General features: G+C 31.4%; 3 protein-coding genes across 3 annotated transcripts; all 3 read left to right on the top strand.

The window, feature by feature from the left end:
- The first annotated feature begins 5130 nt into the window (after positions 1-5130).
- On the top strand, positions 5131-6919 carry LOC132945792 (zinc finger BED domain-containing protein 4-like). Its single transcript, XM_061015562.1, has 4 exons — positions 5131-5182; positions 5385-5587; positions 5931-6158; positions 6605-6919. The coding sequence occupies exons 1-4, from the start codon at positions 5131-5133 to the stop codon at positions 6917-6919; spliced, it is 798 nt and encodes a 265-aa protein (XP_060871545.1).
- Positions 6920-7066: 147 nt separating this feature from the next.
- On the top strand, positions 7067-8312 carry LOC132945784 (zinc finger BED domain-containing protein 4-like). The gene is made up of 2 exons (XM_061015550.1): positions 7067-7302; positions 7400-8312. The coding sequence occupies exons 1-2, from the start codon at positions 7067-7069 to the stop codon at positions 8310-8312; spliced, it is 1149 nt and encodes a 382-aa protein (XP_060871533.1).
- Positions 8313-10674: 2362 nt separating this feature from the next.
- Positions 10675-11987, top strand: LOC132945778 (uncharacterized). Its single transcript, XM_061015539.1, has 3 exons — positions 10675-10736; positions 10807-10975; positions 11286-11987. Exons 1-3 carry the CDS (start codon positions 10675-10677, stop codon positions 11985-11987), a joined length of 933 nt encoding a protein of 310 aa, XP_060871522.1.
- Positions 11988-18777: the final 6790 nt, after the last annotated feature.

The raw sequence follows: 18777 nt of genomic DNA, 5'->3' as shown, positions 1-18777 counted from the left end.
ATGTCATGGCGTCCTGAGTCCTCTCGTGCATATAACGGGGTCCTCCTGTGAAACTGGAAGGTAACACAACTATTTTGCCAATCTCTGAAACTTGTCCATCTCCTTTACACATTGCGTCTTTGAGATGCACATAATTTTCAGCTCTCAGTTTACTTTGGTTGTGTCTAATGAAATTAAGCCTTTCTGTTTCTATCTTAGCGTACATATCAACCAAAAACTGATTGAGAAGACTACGGTATAGTAACATGTAGTTATTTTGCCCTTGTCTTTCCATAATTCGATAAGAGTAAAATTCGGAAGCAGAAACTGTTTTTTTAAGAGATATCTTAGAACTTGGGTCACGCTGAGGTATTTTGATGAAATACCCATCTTCACCACGATAGAACATAAGAGGGTACTGAAAAGCGTCGTAAGCACGATGGGTTTCATTTATTCTCACTAACTTGGTGTCTCTACTTTGAAGAATTATATCTCTTTTTTCAAAATCCTGTCCCACAATAACTAAAGCAACCTCTAACCTAACCTTAGTGACAATAGGTTGCAGGTAGCTGGAAACCCGCGGGCCGCCGTGCCGCACAATACGTATTGGCGGTGAATAATTATAATTGTTAATTACTCCACTAAAACGCAACATTTTTGAAAATCCTTTCTTATTGCACGGTGAAAATATGAGAAGAACCCCTATTCCAAATTTTAAGTCTGTACGTTGAGTAGTTTTTGAGATACAGTGATCAGTGAGTGAGTGGTATTTGGATTTTATAAGTATAGATTATTTACGCACATAATCGTTTTTTATAGCGTTACCATATGGTAACGATAGGTTTTTGTGTCATTATTCAAACTACACATTTTATTTTTCTTCAATTACGATAACAATTATTCTTATAACTACTTTTTATTTTTATAGTAATGGCCAATGGGTTTACTTTTCAAGAAGCTCTGGATATTTTATTTGAAGCTGATGACGAGTATCAGGCACGGGTTCAAGAAATATACATTGAACCCCTTGAAGTAAATATTTTAACTGACGAAGATGGAGCCGGAGCAATGGATGATTTGATTGGTCGACAATTATTAGCACCTGTTGAAATACAACTAGAAAATAATGACAGAATCGGGGCATTTAATACATTGGGTGATCCTCCACCACCAACTAAAGTAATTGACCAAAGTCCCTCTGTATCAATAGATGTTGATAAGTTTATCATACAGAACGAAAAATGGGTAAGAAAACGACAAATACCAATTCCGGAGTGGATTACTGGCGATTTTGATGATAGAGTACAAATCTTCACTTGGTTAATAGATGTAAGCGTAAACAATGCTTGGGTCTTACAAAGAAAAGTAAATCCAAATATGCCACAACTTCAATTTTGACGTGAAATAGTCCGCAATTTGCTATTTAAATACGGGACGAAACCTAAAGTTGGAGGAAGGCCATCCACATCGATGTCAAGTGTCTCTTGTAATAGAATAAGTGATGATATTCGGTACGATGGGAAAAATCATCTTATCATTCCAACCCCAGAAAAAAAAAGAAAAAGATGTGCAGGTGAAGGGTGTTCGGCGAGTATTCGTACAATGTGTGAAAATTGTAACGTGGGCCTCTGCATTGAATGTTTCAAAATATTTCATTCTGTAACATACTAGTATAAGAATTATAATATAATAAACGTGTATAAGAATTATTTAAAAATATTTTGTAATAATATTGTAAAATTATATCTCCTTATTATCCTAGCGTTACCATATGGTCACATTAATTACAAAATTGTTACCTACCCAATATATCATATTATACAATACTAGCTCTAAGTGAAACTCAGGGAGAGTTGGATTCGCTGAGAGTGGGTACCAATTTTGGAGACAATGTCGTTGGAATTATAAAAGTTGCAAAGGCTGTAAGACGAAAGTTTAGGATTTGTGATAAGGATTAGTGATATGGATTGGAGATAAGGCTTGGCGCTTTGGCGGGAATGTTTGAGCGTCTAGCAATCCGTCATGAACGTTGTAAATGGATAGGCTGGATACGATCTCCAGGATCATCTCCCGTTTCTCCGCTGCTTTTGGTTGTTAAAATTGTTAAAAAGTGTAGAGTCGATAGGTTTATTTGATTGTCTAGCTATCAGTCATAAAATCACATAGGTAGGCGACTATATGCGAAGCGTATATCACCAGGTATGCAATCCACCTGCGGTGGATTGCGGACCCCGTTAGTTGCGTAGATAGGTGAATAATCGAAAAAATAGTTGGACCCCTTGACCTTGTTAGTTGTAAGCATAGATAATACATAATGGATAGGCCATATTGGTTATTAGACGTTCTTCGATCTTCTGTCTCACTCAGCAAAAGAGTTTACATTCCATGATATTTCAAAAATATCCTTCCATGAAAATAAATTGAAATTTGAATTTTTTATAACAGAAGTGAATATGTCGTAGGCATATAGTCAAAACACTCAAAACAGGCATTTTATTAAATGCCTTGGCATAATATAGTCAAAGAATTTAATTTTTAAGCAATTTCACTATCCGCCTAGACACTTAGCCGAATGCCTAGTAATTTAATAAAATGACTAGGCATTTAACTAAATTCCTATTTAAAGTCAGGCAAATAATAAAAATGAAACTTTTTGTATTATCTTAAATATTTAACTATATTTTCTATTAATTATTTATTGCTATTTTAAATTTAAAAAACTATATATTATTTACTAATATGTAAAACTCATAGGTATATGAAATATATTTAAGTTCGTGCACATTGATACTATTGTTTTAAAAATGAAATCATAAATATATATAGGTAATTACTAATTAATTAGGTATGATAGATGTAGACGATAGTACGAATATATTATATACCCTATAGTCTTATATGGTACTAGTACTGAGTATAGTGAGTGCTATATATATTATTATTAAATAAAAATAAAAGTTCCATTGGCTTTACCTTGGAAAATTAACATAGGTACCTACTTATATGCCTACGACAAATATATCACTAAATAGTATAACACTACGTAGTATAAACATTAATATTTACATAAATATTGAAGAATCGTGATATTATGTAATGCTGAGTAACATCAGTTACATTGCAGTTACATCAACGCACGATTCAAATCGCAAAATGCTAGTGATATATAATATCGGTTATCACTTATCAGTGTTCTGTGCTAAAACACGCATGGCGAAACACACAAACCATGGAAGAAAAGATAATTTTTTTGCTGAGTAGGATAGAAGATACGATTTTTATATTTCTGTCTTTGTTTTCGCGAGTATAACATTGTTGGGTGGCACAAAGGCAAGAGCCGATATCATTCTTCTATGTAAAGCAAAATTAGAATCTAATTTATACTTTGTTGATAAACCTTGAATTTGTTGAATGTGCCTCCATATAGATTGTGCGAAATGAAAATGGCAACCATTTTGTTTTATATTTGAAAATACATATTTGAATGCGTTGAAAGCACTACGTTCGAAGTCTGTCATGATTTATTTTGGATTTAAATTAGGTGTTTTCGATGCGCGGTGTGTTCACGCGGACTTGGGAGCAACATCCGAACCCTCCCACCACTCCTTCACTGTATATGGTTTCCCGGGACGATACAATAGTCTTATACGATATAGTTTTATTAATTAGTAGGCCACTGTACGCCGGCTGAAGTTGTTTTGCCATTATCGTGTACTTCGTGTTTATTCTGGTATTTGTTTCTTTTATTGAAATAAACATTTAAAGTACACCATGGAGTAATACACCCAGAAATCCCTCCCGCGGTGAGCCTCACCGACGGGCAAGACATGAGAGGAAACGCTGGAGAGACGCGTAGACCTCCTTTGGGTAATATGTACAAGTTATATATTTATGTACTTATATGCCTTGGCCGGCTTTTTATTTTATTGTTGGTATTTCACAAATGGTGAATACTTTATTATTATTATTATTACTGTTCATTATTATTATATTTATGTTTGCACACTGGTCGTGTGGCGTGTGTATATCACGAGGTGACGAAAACTCCCGTCGCAATATTGTTTGATTTTGTGTTAATTTACGTAGGTATGTTGTATAAATTTATTATTCAAACATAATAGATACACAGCTTAATTGTTGAAGTTTTGACAATAATTTGCAACTCAAACTGTGGCTCGGTAGGTTAGGCGTAGGTTCCCCAAACGTAGGTGTCTAGGTAGGTCCGAGTTCGAATCCTTCATGCGCACTTTGGGCTGCGACCATTCATACGAAATATATGTTTTTATTCACATTTTTTTTTCTTATAACAAATAATTATAGTATATACATTACAGGTACATGTTTATATGTATGTATGTATGTATTGATTAACGTATTTACTAGAGGTGTTCCGGGTACCCGGCTATCGAGTCCAAACCGGGTACCCGATATCATATTCAGTACCCGACTAATACTCGTTACCCGGCGAATTATTAAAAGATGACTTGGACAGTACCCGGTACCCGGTGTAAAGCTACATTTTTACCCTGGAATATACCCGGTACCCGGTTTAATAAACCCGGCACACCCGGGTTATTAATAAAAAAAAAAAATGTGTGCCCGCAATCGACCAAACGAAAATATTTTATAAAATTATAATAGTACTAGCCCCTCCGGCCCTCATGCTAGTTGTTATGACTATAAATCGTTACGTAATTAATAATTATACGTTTACCGATAACGATTTAAAAATAGAGTTACCACGCACAGCCCACCGATTATAAATGTTGACAAATGACAATTGACAATATTATCTTGTTTATCTAAAATCTACTATTTATAATCAATGGGTATAATATTATTAATATTTAATATTATATTGTTATGGGTTGTAGACTTGTAGCTTGTTAGTTGTTGCTTTATTTCTCAGTTGTCAGTTGGTTGTTCATACATAAATGTATAAAAGTGATTACTTCCTAGTGTCTACCTACTGGCTTACTGCTTATGAGTTGTGAGTGACGATTGATCACGAAAGTTGTATACAAGGTACGAAGTACATACTATATAATATATAATTAATAATTATATAGATATTAGGTACCTACTTTATATAAATAATTAACTGAACAATAATAAAAAGAAGATATTTGCAAATTCCATAATTTTATAATCATGGACGATGCGAATTGTGATGGTGAATTTGGTGAACTAGAGTCATTTAATGGTACGTACCTACTAGTCTACTACACTACTACAATATACTTAGTAATTACTAATTTGTTATTATACATTTAATATTTATGCATAATAGCCAATAGGTACATAACATCATGATAATTGCTAACTTATAATTATTATGCATTAATACAATTTTGAATAATATTAATTATTAATGTATTATTATTATTTTTATTACCTACTTATAGAGCCATTACAAACCTTTAACAGTAATAAGTCAAGTTTAATTTGGGGTTATTTTGAAAATTGTAAAGAACTTGATAAAGCTGCATGTAATCATTGTAAACAAAAAGTTTACAAAGGAATTCGAAAAAAAGCTACTACTTCATCAATGAGGAAACATTTAAAGTTCAAGCATAAAACATTGTTTGACAAATTGTTAACGTCTGAGGTAAGTTAAAAAATTCAAAATAATAATACCATACTTGTTAAATATTTAAGTATTAGTATTTAAATACTTTTTCTGTATTTCAATTTTCAAATGCATTTGAAATATTTTTGAACCGAAATATTTCAAATATATTTCAAATGCTTATTAATTATTATTATATTTTGTATTTAAAAACATTAAATACAACATTCTTTCAAACAAGATTTTTAGTTTGGTTTTTCAACTATGAAGAAATTGCATAATCCGAGTAATAATAATTTATAAATTATCACTTAAACATAATTCAATTTTTAAGAAGAAAGGAATTCTGTACAAACCTAATTGTTTTCTATATTCAATTAAGGAATTAAAAAAAGAATCTAAAGCTAAAGGTAGTATTCAAACTGGAAAACGTCAAATGTCTCTTTATGAGTCAGTGAACAAAAAGAAATGTTGGGATATGAATGATGCTAAATCCAAAGAGATTCACAAAATTATTGGTGAAATGATTTGTGTGGACAATGAACCGTTCAATTTGGTTGAACGTTCAGGATTCAATAAACTTATGACATTTGTCAAACCGCAGTACAAAGTATGCATAAAGTAAATATTTATTGTTATGGAACTAGTTTAAAAATCTACCTTACTTAAAATTGCTAGTGTAATATACCAATATTCCATAATTCCCCCTGCCATTAAATGTTTGCATATTAATGTTATAATATTAGACAACTACCTATCAATTATTTATATAAATTTAAAAAATACTAAATAGTAAATACTAAATAGTGCTTACTGCTTAGTACTTACTACTTAGTAGTTACTAGTTAGTAGTTATTAATTATTAGTTTAATACAGACCTCAATATTAAGTTAAACTTAATTTGAGTTTACCTATTATTTGTATTAACTTGTCACTTTTGAATACCATATTAGACAAGTTTCATTGTTATTTAATATTATTACATATTTATTACTTTATTAGTTATAACTTATTACCTATTTAATTATCAAATAATAAACTAATTCAAATTTTCAGATGCCTGGTCGCAAGTATTTCACAGAAACTGTTATTCCCGAAATGTACATAGAATTGAAAACAAAAATAATGAGTACACTGGAAACAGTTGCTGCTGTGTCACTTACTTCTGATATCTGGACTTGTAGTCATAACAATGCAAGTTTTATTAGTTTTACAAGTCACTGGATCTCTGAAGATTTTAAACAACATCATTCCACTTTAAATATAAGGAACTTTCAAGGAAGACACACTGGTTTTGCTATTAAAAATTGTTTGGAAGAACTATTAAATGAATGGAATTTGATGGACAAGATTCATTTATTAATACGGTGAGATATACTTAATAGTTAATAGTAGGTTTGATACTTTGGTAGTATTATTTAGAATATTATAATATACTAATTAATATTATTTTTAAAAATGAAAATTATCATAGTAAATAAATATTGTTATATTGTTTTTAATGACAATGGTGCTAATATGAAAAAGGGAGTTGACGATGCATCTTTAGATAGCTTTGGTTGTTTTTTGCACACAATTCATCTCCTTGTAACAGAGTCTATGAAAAGTCAGAAATCTGTACAAGATCTATTAAGTCGTGCCAAAAAAGTTTCTACTCATTTCCATCACTCATCATCAGCTACTGATAGACTGAAATCAATACAAATTGAACTAGGAGTTCAACCTAAAAAGGTTATTCAAGATATTTGCACTAGGTTAGTACTTAGTAAGATTTATAATACATATATTATTATTTTATCTATGTCATTATTAATTTTAAAAAAATCTAATTGATAATATTTTTTATTTTAGGTGGAATTCTAGTTTTTACATGCTAGAGCGTTTGTTTAATTTAAAAAATGCCATATTAATATTCACATCTGAGGTTCCGTCAAGTCTGCCATCATTTAATTCAAATGATTGGACAGTAATGGAGTCATTATTGAATTTATTAAGACCATTCGAAGAGCTCACAAGACGCATATCCTCTAATAAATCAATAATAAGTGAAGTTATCCCTGCAATTATGTCATTAAATTCATTTTTAAATCACCCTAGTAGTATTCATTTTGGAGTTGGGACTACAAAAGATGTTATGATCAGCCGAATCCATAAGCGATTTGAAAATGTAATTAAAAATAAGAACCTTATTCTAGCAACATTTTTAGACCCAAGGTTCAAGTTATCGTTTTTTAAACCTGAAAAAAGACCAGAAGTGAAGAAAATAATTTTAAGTACTATTTCAAACTTCAACAATCTTGATTTAACAGTTGTACCTGATGATGTTACTATTGATATTTCTTCAATAACAAATAATAACAATCAAACGTCTGTAAAATCATTATGGGACTTTTACAATGATATAGCAACATCAACAAATAATAATTCTACTGTAATGATGTCCAATAATTTTACCGATTTAGATGATTATACTGATTTCAACAAAGATTTAGTTGCTGAGTATGAAACCTACTGTAGTATTGAGTCCGTTCCGATTAATGGTGATCCATTAGGTTGGTGGAGCAGTCAAAAAAAAAATGACAAATATCCATATATTGGGAACAAGCTGCTTCTTCAAAAATATTTGTCTGCTCCTGCCTCAAGTGTCTACTCTGAAAGGTCATTTTCAGAGGCAGGTTTAGTTTACAAAGCTAAGAGAAGTCAACTCCACCCTGAGAAAGCCGAACAAATTTTATTCTTACACCACAACTTAAACAAATTTTAAATATTTAGTTATTTATCAATGTTTTTACTTTTTATGCTTTATTTTAATTTTTAATTTTGTTTGAGCAAATTAAAACTATAAGTAGTTATGTTTGCAGACTTGCAGTTAATTTGTTATTAAGTAATCACCATCTGCTATCTAGAGTGAATCGACCTATTAATTATTATGAAACTTGATGGTTAAAAGTTAAAACATTATCTGAGTTTGTATGTGGGATTTTTAGAATAATTCACTTTTTAAATGATCCATGAGCATTTTTAATTTATGCTATATTATACAAAACTTTCTAAAAAAAATTAACTATCACAAAAAACCACATACAAATTACAAACTGATAATCTCCATTAAATGTTGACTCGGTTTTAAATTTTAACAGACATTATTATTTATTACTTGGCTAATACCGGTACATGGTATTTAATATTTATGTAAATTATTACTTGACCAGTACCCGAGACTCAGTTTTAAAAAAAATTATTACTCGACCAATACTCGAGACTCGGTTTAAAAAAAATTATTACTCGACTATTACTCGAGACTCGGTTTTAATAAAAATTATTACTCGACCAGTACTCGAGACTCGGTTTTAACAGATATTGTTACTCGACAAATACTCGGTACCCGGTTTATAAGTAAAAACTGTACCCGGAACACCTCTAGTATTTACGTATCTATATGTAGGAAGTATAGCACATTTTTTAAAATTTCCATATAAAAATAGTTTGTATCTTTTATTACCGTCTGTCTGTAACATTAAATGCCCTTTGGACCTTAATTAGTTAAGACTTATCGCTCGGCAGTGGAATGGAGAGGATAACTAAGCTTTGCGGAACCGTACCGTGTTATCCAACATCAGGCTACGGCCAACGTTCGAACGAGAAGGTTGTATATGCACAGAACCCTTGGTGATTATTTTGCACATTTTAATATTTCTAGACTCCTAACAAGTGCTTTCCTTATTCCGGGTTTTTGTTTTTGGATCGGGCGATTTTTGATACCGGTAAGTACAATTTTGAACATAATAATATTAGCATTATTACCTATCCACGCGTTTGGCAGCGCGTATCGTTAATGGCTGCTTCTGTACACACTGCAAACATTGTACATACAATTTTTACCATGGCGCGTTTCGTTTTTAAAGTTTTTTATATCCACATTAGTACTGGGACTCACTGGTGACTGACACTGTGGTCCACGTTGGCCCGTTAGCCGTTCCGATGAAGCCGTTTGTGTCTTAGGTAAACGCAAATTAACATTGCGTACCTACCCATTCATTCTACTTTGTTTCGTGGCTTTAACATTATACGAGCTCGGTATATCGTTTTTTCATTTTTTTAAAACTAATAACAATATTCATTTTATAGTATTCTAAGAATAACACTAAACTACCCAAGGTGCATATATCACCACTGATAACATTGTAACGAACCCAATAATACATATAATATATTATTGTGATCGTTCCGCCTTCAGCTACATTTGGCAACATAAAAACTAGATAAACAATGGCACATTAATTCGACTAGATAAATCAAAGTCATATATGCGAATAGAAAACCTATGGGAAGATACCGAGAGGGCAATGCGAATCCTGTTATCTCATTACTACAATCTCACCTTAAATTATAAATGTATGAATATAACAATTAAATGTTATCTTATTATCTCATTGCAATAGGTACTACAATCTCACCTTAAATTATAAATGCGTGAATATAACAATTAAATATTGTTATGGAATATGCATATGTATATGTATATATATATTTATATATGTATGAAGTGCTTAGTATCTAGAATGTAACGGATGGCGTATAACATATATTGCAAACACGATAACAGGATACGATTCTCGGAATAACCAGACGTGGAAATGTATCAATGATTAATTGAACAACGTACTGTGAAATCCGCAGATAAGTTGATAGACTAGGGGGAAGTAGGAGAGCAGGAGGCCCTATAAAACCAGACCCGAAACGGCCTGTAGATCAGACGTGTAACACCACAGCATAGGCGAGCACCTTCACGAATGACGACGCAATAACTTGTCAAATTGTGCATAGAGTATTTTCAATAAACGACTAACTTTCAACCAGTCTAAATTATTTATCAACTCTACCTGAAGAAATCCTCTACAATCGGTCTTGCTACCTGCAACTTTATGAACTAAGCAGTTAACCCAATTGCTAGATCATAACAACATACTGATATCACCATAATAATATTCGAATATTCGATTACAACGACCGAGATGATTTGTTTTTCGTATTTGTGATTTAGTATTCAAGTATTTTATTAGTAATTATATTTTTCTATAACAATGTGTTTATTATATTATTCCATATCATCCAGGCTATTCACAATGGTGAAACTATGTGTCATATGTGGAAACATGGATGGTGACAACGACGTTTCAATGCACAGGTATTTACAATTTCAACCAAGATATAACAATAATATAACATAACATGTTATAAATCACATTCATCCTTAGAATTCCAACTGACGTGCGTCGTCTTCAGTGGGTGGAATTCGTGGTGAACCAAAGTTTTCCTGTAAACCTAAGCTCGAAGTTGTGTTCTAGGCATTTTATCCCTGGTCATGACTACATAGAAGGAGAGGCACAACGCCGCCGTCTGAGGCACACAGCAATCCCATCTTTGGTGAGTGCATATCATATATCATACATAAATCTCCAAGTATCACAACTCATTCATTTCAAACCCAACACTGCATTACAATTAATGTGACATAAATTATGTGACAATAAATACACTTTGTGATGGATTAACAATAAAAAAACAGGCTTACACTACAGCAGGATGATCTATTGAATATATATGGACCTCTACAATATTTTATTTCATCCTACTGTATTGTTTTTTACCCACATGTTTCTGATGTAACTTATGTAACTCATTTATAAATAAAATGTACGCATATATACTTACCACCAAAATATGTAATTTTTAGATTAAAAGAGTATACCTACATCTATCCACAGCAAATATCGTTGGCCAACGTCGACGAGTTCGCTCGGAGAATCATACTGTGTCCCCGCAACGAGGAATGCCACCCCAAATTAATTCCACAGTGCTACGACGCGTAACGGGCGCCGTAAGAACGTACTACGCCATAGACACAGTGATGATCGACGACGCCGACGAAGCGGCAAACTACCAGACAGAGTTCCTCAACGCTCTGCATCCGAACGGGCTTCCGCCGCACGAGTTAACGCTCAAGGTCGGTTCGATCGTCATGTTGCTGAGAAACATTGATCCGAAGCGACAACTGTGCAACGGGACGAGGTTGGTGGTCACCGAACTGCGGAGACACAACTTCAAGGCGAGGAGGTTGTCCGGCGCTGACGACGCGCAGGAAGACATCATCTTACCCGCTGTTTCGATAACTTCCGGTGAGGAAGACGATTTGCCTTTTCGAATGAAGCGGATTCAATTCCCGGTACGGTTGTCGTTTGCCATGACAATCAACAAGTCTCGGGGTCAAACGTTCGACCGAGTCGGTTTGCTCCTGCCGTCACCCGCCTTCAGCCATGGACAGTTGTACGTTGCGTTTTCAAGAGTGAGGGACGCGCAATCAGTTAAAGTAGGCATGTACTGCGATGGAAATGGTCGATTCGTCACCAAGAATATCGTGTATGCAGAAGTTCTCTGATGCGATTACAGGTAGCTATATAATTAATGTAATTATACAATATTCACCCAGGGGAAAATCTTATCCCCAAGGGGTCTATGTGACCTCCTCCGGGTCTTTTTGACCCCCCCTCCCCTCCGGGTCTTTGTGACCCCCTAGGGGTCTATGTGACTGTGTGGAGAGAAAGTTTGACAACCTCCACGTGGTCTCTCTGGATGCGATTACACTCAACAGTGTATTCGTAACTAATGTCAAACGTTTGATTAAAATTTTGAAAAAATAAATAACTTAGGATACTTAGGGCCTAGATTTTTGTATGTATTATTCTATACAACATACGTAGTGTTGTTTGTATTCCACCAGTTATTGTTATATACCATGTTATAAAATTGCCATTTGATTTGTAATTTAAAGATGCACGGAATAATAATCAAAATACCTGTTCATTTATTTACACTTACACTGCAACGGCAATTCCATATAATATGATTTGTATTCATTTACATACATTATACTCTATATATGTAATGTGTTGTTTGTATACTACCGACTATTGTTACATACATATATCATAAAATTAACATTGGATTTGTAATAAGTAACATTTTGTATATCTGTAATAATGTTATATAATTATGCATCAAATAACAAATACCTGGTAATTAATGTATTTATTTATTTATATAAGTATTTTAAACACAGTTTTTAGTGCCAGAACAATCTAAATAGTTTTTACTTTATCTACACTACTACTATACTACATCAGTAATATATGTAATAATTCTATTACTCAGCTTTAGGTTATTTTTTTTTTTAAAAGAGACAATACTGTTCACATAGCTTTCTACCACTTATTTTTACATTCAACTGTTGTGTGATTTAATAACTTCTTGACCACTTTATTGCAATGTTCTAAAGCTCAATATCACCAATACCGAATCAGATATTACCGTCAAACGGGCCAACTTGGGACGTGTGTTTAACTCGGGCCCAAAACATTATCTTTTAGTTTTACCTCCATAACGGTATCTTATCAATTAATTAATGTAATACAAAAATTCTGTTCAAAATCTTAACAATTTTAACAATATTTAAAATCACTTTGGCAGTGTTGCAGCATCAAATTTTGTATATAAGTATTAATTTTTATTAATTAATTTTGTGTTTAATGTCTATCGTTTTGAAAAGGTCCGAAAACTTACACTAATACTCATTGAATTAGGCGTTTTACATAAAAATTGATGATAAAAAATATGTTCCGACATCTGTTAAATTTACTACTCTATATTGTAAATTATTAATTATAATCGTGCATACATTTCTGTAAATTACGTTTTACTTATTTAGTCAAACTTGAGCCACTGTTATTCAAACCCAGGTTTTTTAATATTATTTACATATATAATTGGAAAACCAACATTTTTTTATTTATTTTTTAATGTTAATATTATAATATTAATAATATTTTAAAATTTTAAATAGTGCCCCAAGTTGGTTTAAGTATAATATATATATATATATATATATTATAAATTATAAAATAGGTTTTTCATAAGAAAAACATGAGTGTCCCATGTTGTTGAAATTCAGTACAACCAGGGACATGCAGACAAAAAACAAAATAACATAGAAGGAATAATTTGTATGGTTCAAATGCAACAGAAATTAATAAATCAAACCTTAACTAAAAAAAAAATGTTACATTGAAAATACCTCTAGATTAATTAATCTTAAAGTTATTTACAATAGAATTTCAAAACTGACCCAAGTTGGCCTGTTTGACGGTATACATTTCAAAACTTCACTATTTAAGTAGAAATATATCACCCATTATGTTATTGTATCTGTGTATAATCTGTTGTACCTTAGACACAGGCCAGAAACTAACATATGGAAAAAAAAAGTTTTTATGACATAAATTTTGCTCTCGCTCTCTTGCACCAATAACTTTCTATTAATTTCCGCTTGCTCAGTTGCTTGACAATGCCGCACGACTTTATCAAGGAAGGAATAATTTGTATGGTTCAAATGCAACAGAAATTAACTAATCAAACCTTAACTAAAAAAAAAATGTTACATTAAAAATTCCTCTAGATTAATTAATCTTAAAGTTATTTACAATAGAATTTCAAAACTGACCCAGGTTGGCCCGTTTGACAGTATACATTTCAAAACTTCACCGTTTAAGTACACATATATCACCCATTATGTTATTGTATCTGTATAATCTGTTGTACCTTAGACACAGGCAAGAAACTAACATATTAAAATAACAAGAAAAAAATATGGAAAAATAAAGTTTTTATTCAGCTGAAAAATATAAAATAAAACAAATTAATTAAAATACGTAACAAAACACGAAATTCAATGGATATTGTCCAACTGAAACTTACAACTTCCATTGCTCAGTGCATCGCCTACAATTCATAAAATTGGTAAGATTAGTTTCTTCTCAAGCAGCTATTAGAAATGTATATTAATGTACTTACATCGCTTTCATCCACTGATGCCATCGCCGCGGTCACCTGGGCCACTTGGTGGTCGTCCGCCGGTAGTTCCCGCGGCGGTGGTGATGGAATAACCATATTTTGTTGTGGTGGTGGTGGTGGTGGCAGCCCTTGGCGAAGCGGTGTACTAGGTGTATGTGAGACTAAGAAAATTATAAAAATTAATAATAGAACACACGGAATAACAATGGTCGTGGTAGAACATAACACACACTCACCCGGGCAATCTTTAATGATATGCCCCTTTTTGTGGCACTTGAAGCAACCTGAAACACAAATTAGATGGTACACATTTCATTATATTATTCTAGAATTTTTATTTTTTATACATCTAATACTCACGTCGCTTCTCAATATTACTTTTATAACGCGCCCGGACCCCCCCGGAAGCGTTATAATTATTTAAATCATGGGGACGCGAGTATACAGGTGCGTTAAACACCTGTATACCGCTCCCCTTGTACTTGTGTACGATTTTGTTCACTTTCATTCTAAAAATCAACAATAAAACCAATTAATATTAAAAATAGTCATTTTTACAGACACTATTCTATTTTTGGGCCGTGATGGGTTGGCTATGCAAATTAATTATCAAAATGTCACGAGGCGTATTTCGAACATTGGTAATAGGTTAACGAATACAATTTTTTCCCTAAACAAATTAATTATGCACTCAAACAAAATCAGAACACGCGGCCAACAGCAATTATAGAGTATAATTAGCCATTAAGTACCTATAGTGAATTCTACAAAAACTTGAGTTTTCAAGCACCTCATAATATTCTAGAAGTGTTAGGTGTTTCAGTTAAGACGATACCCGCATATATTGTCTCCGTATTACACACATATGACAGTTAATTTTCGTTCATCAGTATCGATAGTGTGCTGTTAGTTTTACAGTAAATTGACTTATCATTGAACTAAATAACAAGAAGATTATGTTCTATGTTCACTCGATCAACTTTTTACGATATTTTAATTTTTAAGCGAATTATGACTATGTCAAATATAAGACAATGATGCACAGATAATTTTCTTACCACCTAGCAGTTCGATAACAGCCTATAGGTCAATTCACTCGAACATCACAACAAACTAATAAATAATATAAATAAAAATAAATAAAAAATATAATAGTTAAATAAAACAATTTTTAAATCTTTTTTAAGTTTCATGTGAAAGTATAAATATTGATGGCATTGAAATGATGGCTCAGTTTGGTGACGTTGAATATGTAAACACAGGAATAAATGAATCAGTTATACAAAATGAAAATATAACTCACACTGAAGTTAGTTATCAACAAAGTGATAGTAGAAACAAAAAGACTGGAGAAATGAAACGCATTACTGCCAAAAATCAAAGAATGTATGGTAAAAAATATATTGGATATCATAGACTAGGAAAAACAGTGTTTCAAGACATTGATAGAGAAAATAGGAAGGTTAAACCACGTTGTAACTCCAGTGTGTGTCAAAAATCTAAAAAATGTAATCTTTTTTCTGAAGAAGACAGATCTAACCTATTTGCATGTTTTTGGTCTACTACTTGGGAAGTAAAAAAATCATATATTATTAATTTAGTAGAAAAAGTTGATACTAAACGAAAAACTAAAGGTGAAGATACTGACAGCAGGAGATCTGTTTCGTTTAAGTATCATTTAAGAGATGTAAATGATAAAAAACTCCTTGTTTGCAAAAAGATGTTCTTAGCAACATTGGATCTTAGTTATTGGATGGTACACAACTGGTTGAAGTTGTCCGAATAATTATCTCCTAAAAATATTAAAACATTTAAAACTAATAATCAAAATAAAAAAGATTCTGAAAATGAAGTACCAAGACTCAAAACATCATTTACAGTTAGGTACAATCATTTTACTACCTGGTTCTCCAGACTTCCAGCAATGGAAAGTCACTACTGCAGAAAAGAAAGTAAGAGGCTTTATTTAAAGGGACCATTTGATTCGAAACAACAACTATATAATTTATATTTACAAGAAATAAAAGAGTTTCAAATTGAACCTGTAAGTAGGAGTTGTTTTTCTAAATATTTAAAATCAAAGAATTTTTCATTATACAGACCTAGAAAAGACCAATGTGATATATTATGCTGTTCTTTTAAAACACATCAAGTGTCTGAAGAAGTGTATCATAAACACATATTGAATAAAAACATGGCAAGAGTACAATTAGATATTGATACAGAAAAAGCTAGAAATCTAGAAAAAATTGTTTTTACCATGGATGTACAAGCCGTAAAGTTATGTCCGGCCATGAACGCAAGTGCTCTTTACTATTCAATGAAGCTAAAAGTGCATAACTTCACACTATACAATGTAGGTAATGAACACGACTGTCACAATTACTGGTGGAATGAGTGTGAAGGAGAACTTGAAGCTTCAGTATTTGTTAGTATAATCATTCATAATCTCAAAACTTATTGTATTGACGAGGATAACAACGGTAATAAAAAAGATATAATTCTTTACTCTGATGGCTGTGGATATCAAAACAGGAATTCTGTCTTGTCAAATGCACTTTTAAACTTTGCTGTTCTCAATAATGTAGTTATAGAACAAAAATTTTTGGAAAAAGGTCACACGCAGATGAGTTGTGATAGTGTCCACAGTTGTATTGAACGGAAATTAAAAAATACAGAAATACATTTACCATCAGACTTCATTCGAGTTACTAAAGAAGCTAGAGTTAACCCTTCTCCATATAAAGCTACTCTTTTAGACCATACATTTTTTAATGATTATAAAAAAAACCAAACGTATTCTTCTATCAGACCAGGTAAAGGTAAGGGAGATCCAGAAGTCAGAGACCTGAGATGTTAAAAGTATGATCCTGCTACTAAAATGATTTATTTTAAAACCGTATTCACCGATTCCTATGAAATGTTACCTTTACCTAGAAATAAATATTTTAAGTTAACTGAGGATTATGAAAAACTATACAGTAGCCAATTGCCATTAACATTATCTAAATGGACTGATTTACAGAAACTAAAACATGTATTACCAATTGACACACATTCATTTTATGATACGTTACCTCATGCAGCTTCATATAAGCAGAGGAAAGTTCAAGAAATTTGAAAATGACGTCTAGCTTCTTTTAAGTATTAATATTTTTAGTTTATTCAGTTTATTTTGTTCTTTACACATTGAATAAAGTTGTTAAATGTTATTGTTTTAGTATAGTGTTTGATAATTTTAAGTCTTATAAAGAAAAAAGTTAACTTTTTTGAGTTTTAAGTTTTTTTATGAAATGTATTAAAAAGAAAAGACTCTTAATGTAAAAGTAAGCGGTGAAATTCCTAATAATGATTTAATATTTTTAGTTTTAAAGTATATTTTGTTTCTAATAAAGTGAGTGGTGTAAGCACTAAAGAATTAATTTGTTGTTTTAATATCAACAGAATTTTGATATTTGTATTTTTAAATTTTTTTATTATACTGTATTGTTTGACTTATAAAATGTAAGAAAAACATTTTATTTTGTTGAGTATGAATAAGTCTTATAAAGAAAAAAAGTTAAGTTTTTGAGTTTTAAGTTTTGTTATGAAATGTATTAAAAAGAAAAGACTCTTAATGTAAAAGTAAGCTGTGAAATTCCTTATAATGATTTAATATTTTTAGTTTTAAAGTATATTTTGTTTCTAATAAAGTGAGTGGTGTAAGCACAAAATAATTTATTTGTTGTTTTAATATCAACAGAATTTTGATATTTGTATTTTTTTAATTTTGTTGTTATACTGTATTGTTTGACTAAAAAAACTGTCTAAATGTTAAAGAAAACTGTGCAATTTCTAATAATCATATTAGAATCAATAAAAAAATGAATTTCAAAATTAAAGAATTAATTGATTCATTTTTTTTTTTTAATATTCTTCCTAATTAATTCATAGTTTGTATAAATAAAAGAATCTAAAATTAGTCAGATAAAATATAAATTGTAAAATACAAAAAAAAAATAATTACATAATAATATCAATTTATACCACGTAAGTACATTTATAACTTTTGAAATAACTTGTATCGTCATAATGCAATACCTTGTAAAACTTTTTTTGTTGGAATAACACGTATCTGCACTAAAAAAATTAAAACTAATGAAATTAATTGAAATAATTAAAAATTAGTGATTGAATTATATTTTTTTAGTAACTATTAAAGAATTGAGGTTTTTCCTATTTTACAAACAAAATAAAATGGTTTTATGTGCCTCCTGAACAATTACTGAAATGTCAGATACTACAGGTATTGCCAAATCAGCGACGATATAAAGCATAAATAT

Source organism: Metopolophium dirhodum, chromosome 1 (assembly GCF_019925205.1).
Source record: "Metopolophium dirhodum isolate CAU chromosome 1, ASM1992520v1, whole genome shotgun sequence".
Classification (NCBI taxonomy): domain Eukaryota; kingdom Metazoa; phylum Arthropoda; class Insecta; order Hemiptera; family Aphididae; genus Metopolophium; species Metopolophium dirhodum.
The sequence above is the reverse complement of the archived record's forward strand: the minus strand, read 5'-3'. Positions and strand labels throughout refer to the sequence as shown.

Bases quoted from the DNA above. Each gene is read 5' to 3' on its own strand.
- LOC132945792 (XM_061015562.1), top strand. From the start codon at position 5,131: ATGGACGATGCGAATTGTGATGGTGAATTTGGTGAACTAGAGTCATTT. The intron at 5,183-5,384 runs GTACGTACCTAC...ACCTACTTATAG, and splicing joins TGAACTAGAGTCATTTAATG to AGCCATTACAAACCTTTAAC. The intron at 5,588-5,930 runs GTAAGTTAAAAA...TATTCAATTAAG, and splicing joins ACAAATTGTTAACGTCTGAG to GAATTAAAAAAAGAATCTAA.
- LOC132945784 (XM_061015550.1), top strand. From the start codon at position 7,067: ATGAAAAAGGGAGTTGACGATGCATCTTTAGATAGCTTTGGTTGTTTT. The intron at 7,303-7,399 runs GTTAGTACTTAG...TTTTTATTTTAG, and splicing joins ATTCAAGATATTTGCACTAG to GTGGAATTCTAGTTTTTACA.
- LOC132945778 (XM_061015539.1), top strand. From the start codon at position 10,675: ATGGTGAAACTATGTGTCATATGTGGAAACATGGATGGTGACAACGAC. The intron at 10,737-10,806 runs GTATTTACAATT...ATTCATCCTTAG, and splicing joins AACGACGTTTCAATGCACAG to AATTCCAACTGACGTGCGTC. The intron at 10,976-11,285 runs GTGAGTGCATAT...TGTAATTTTTAG, and splicing joins ACACAGCAATCCCATCTTTG to ATTAAAAGAGTATACCTACA.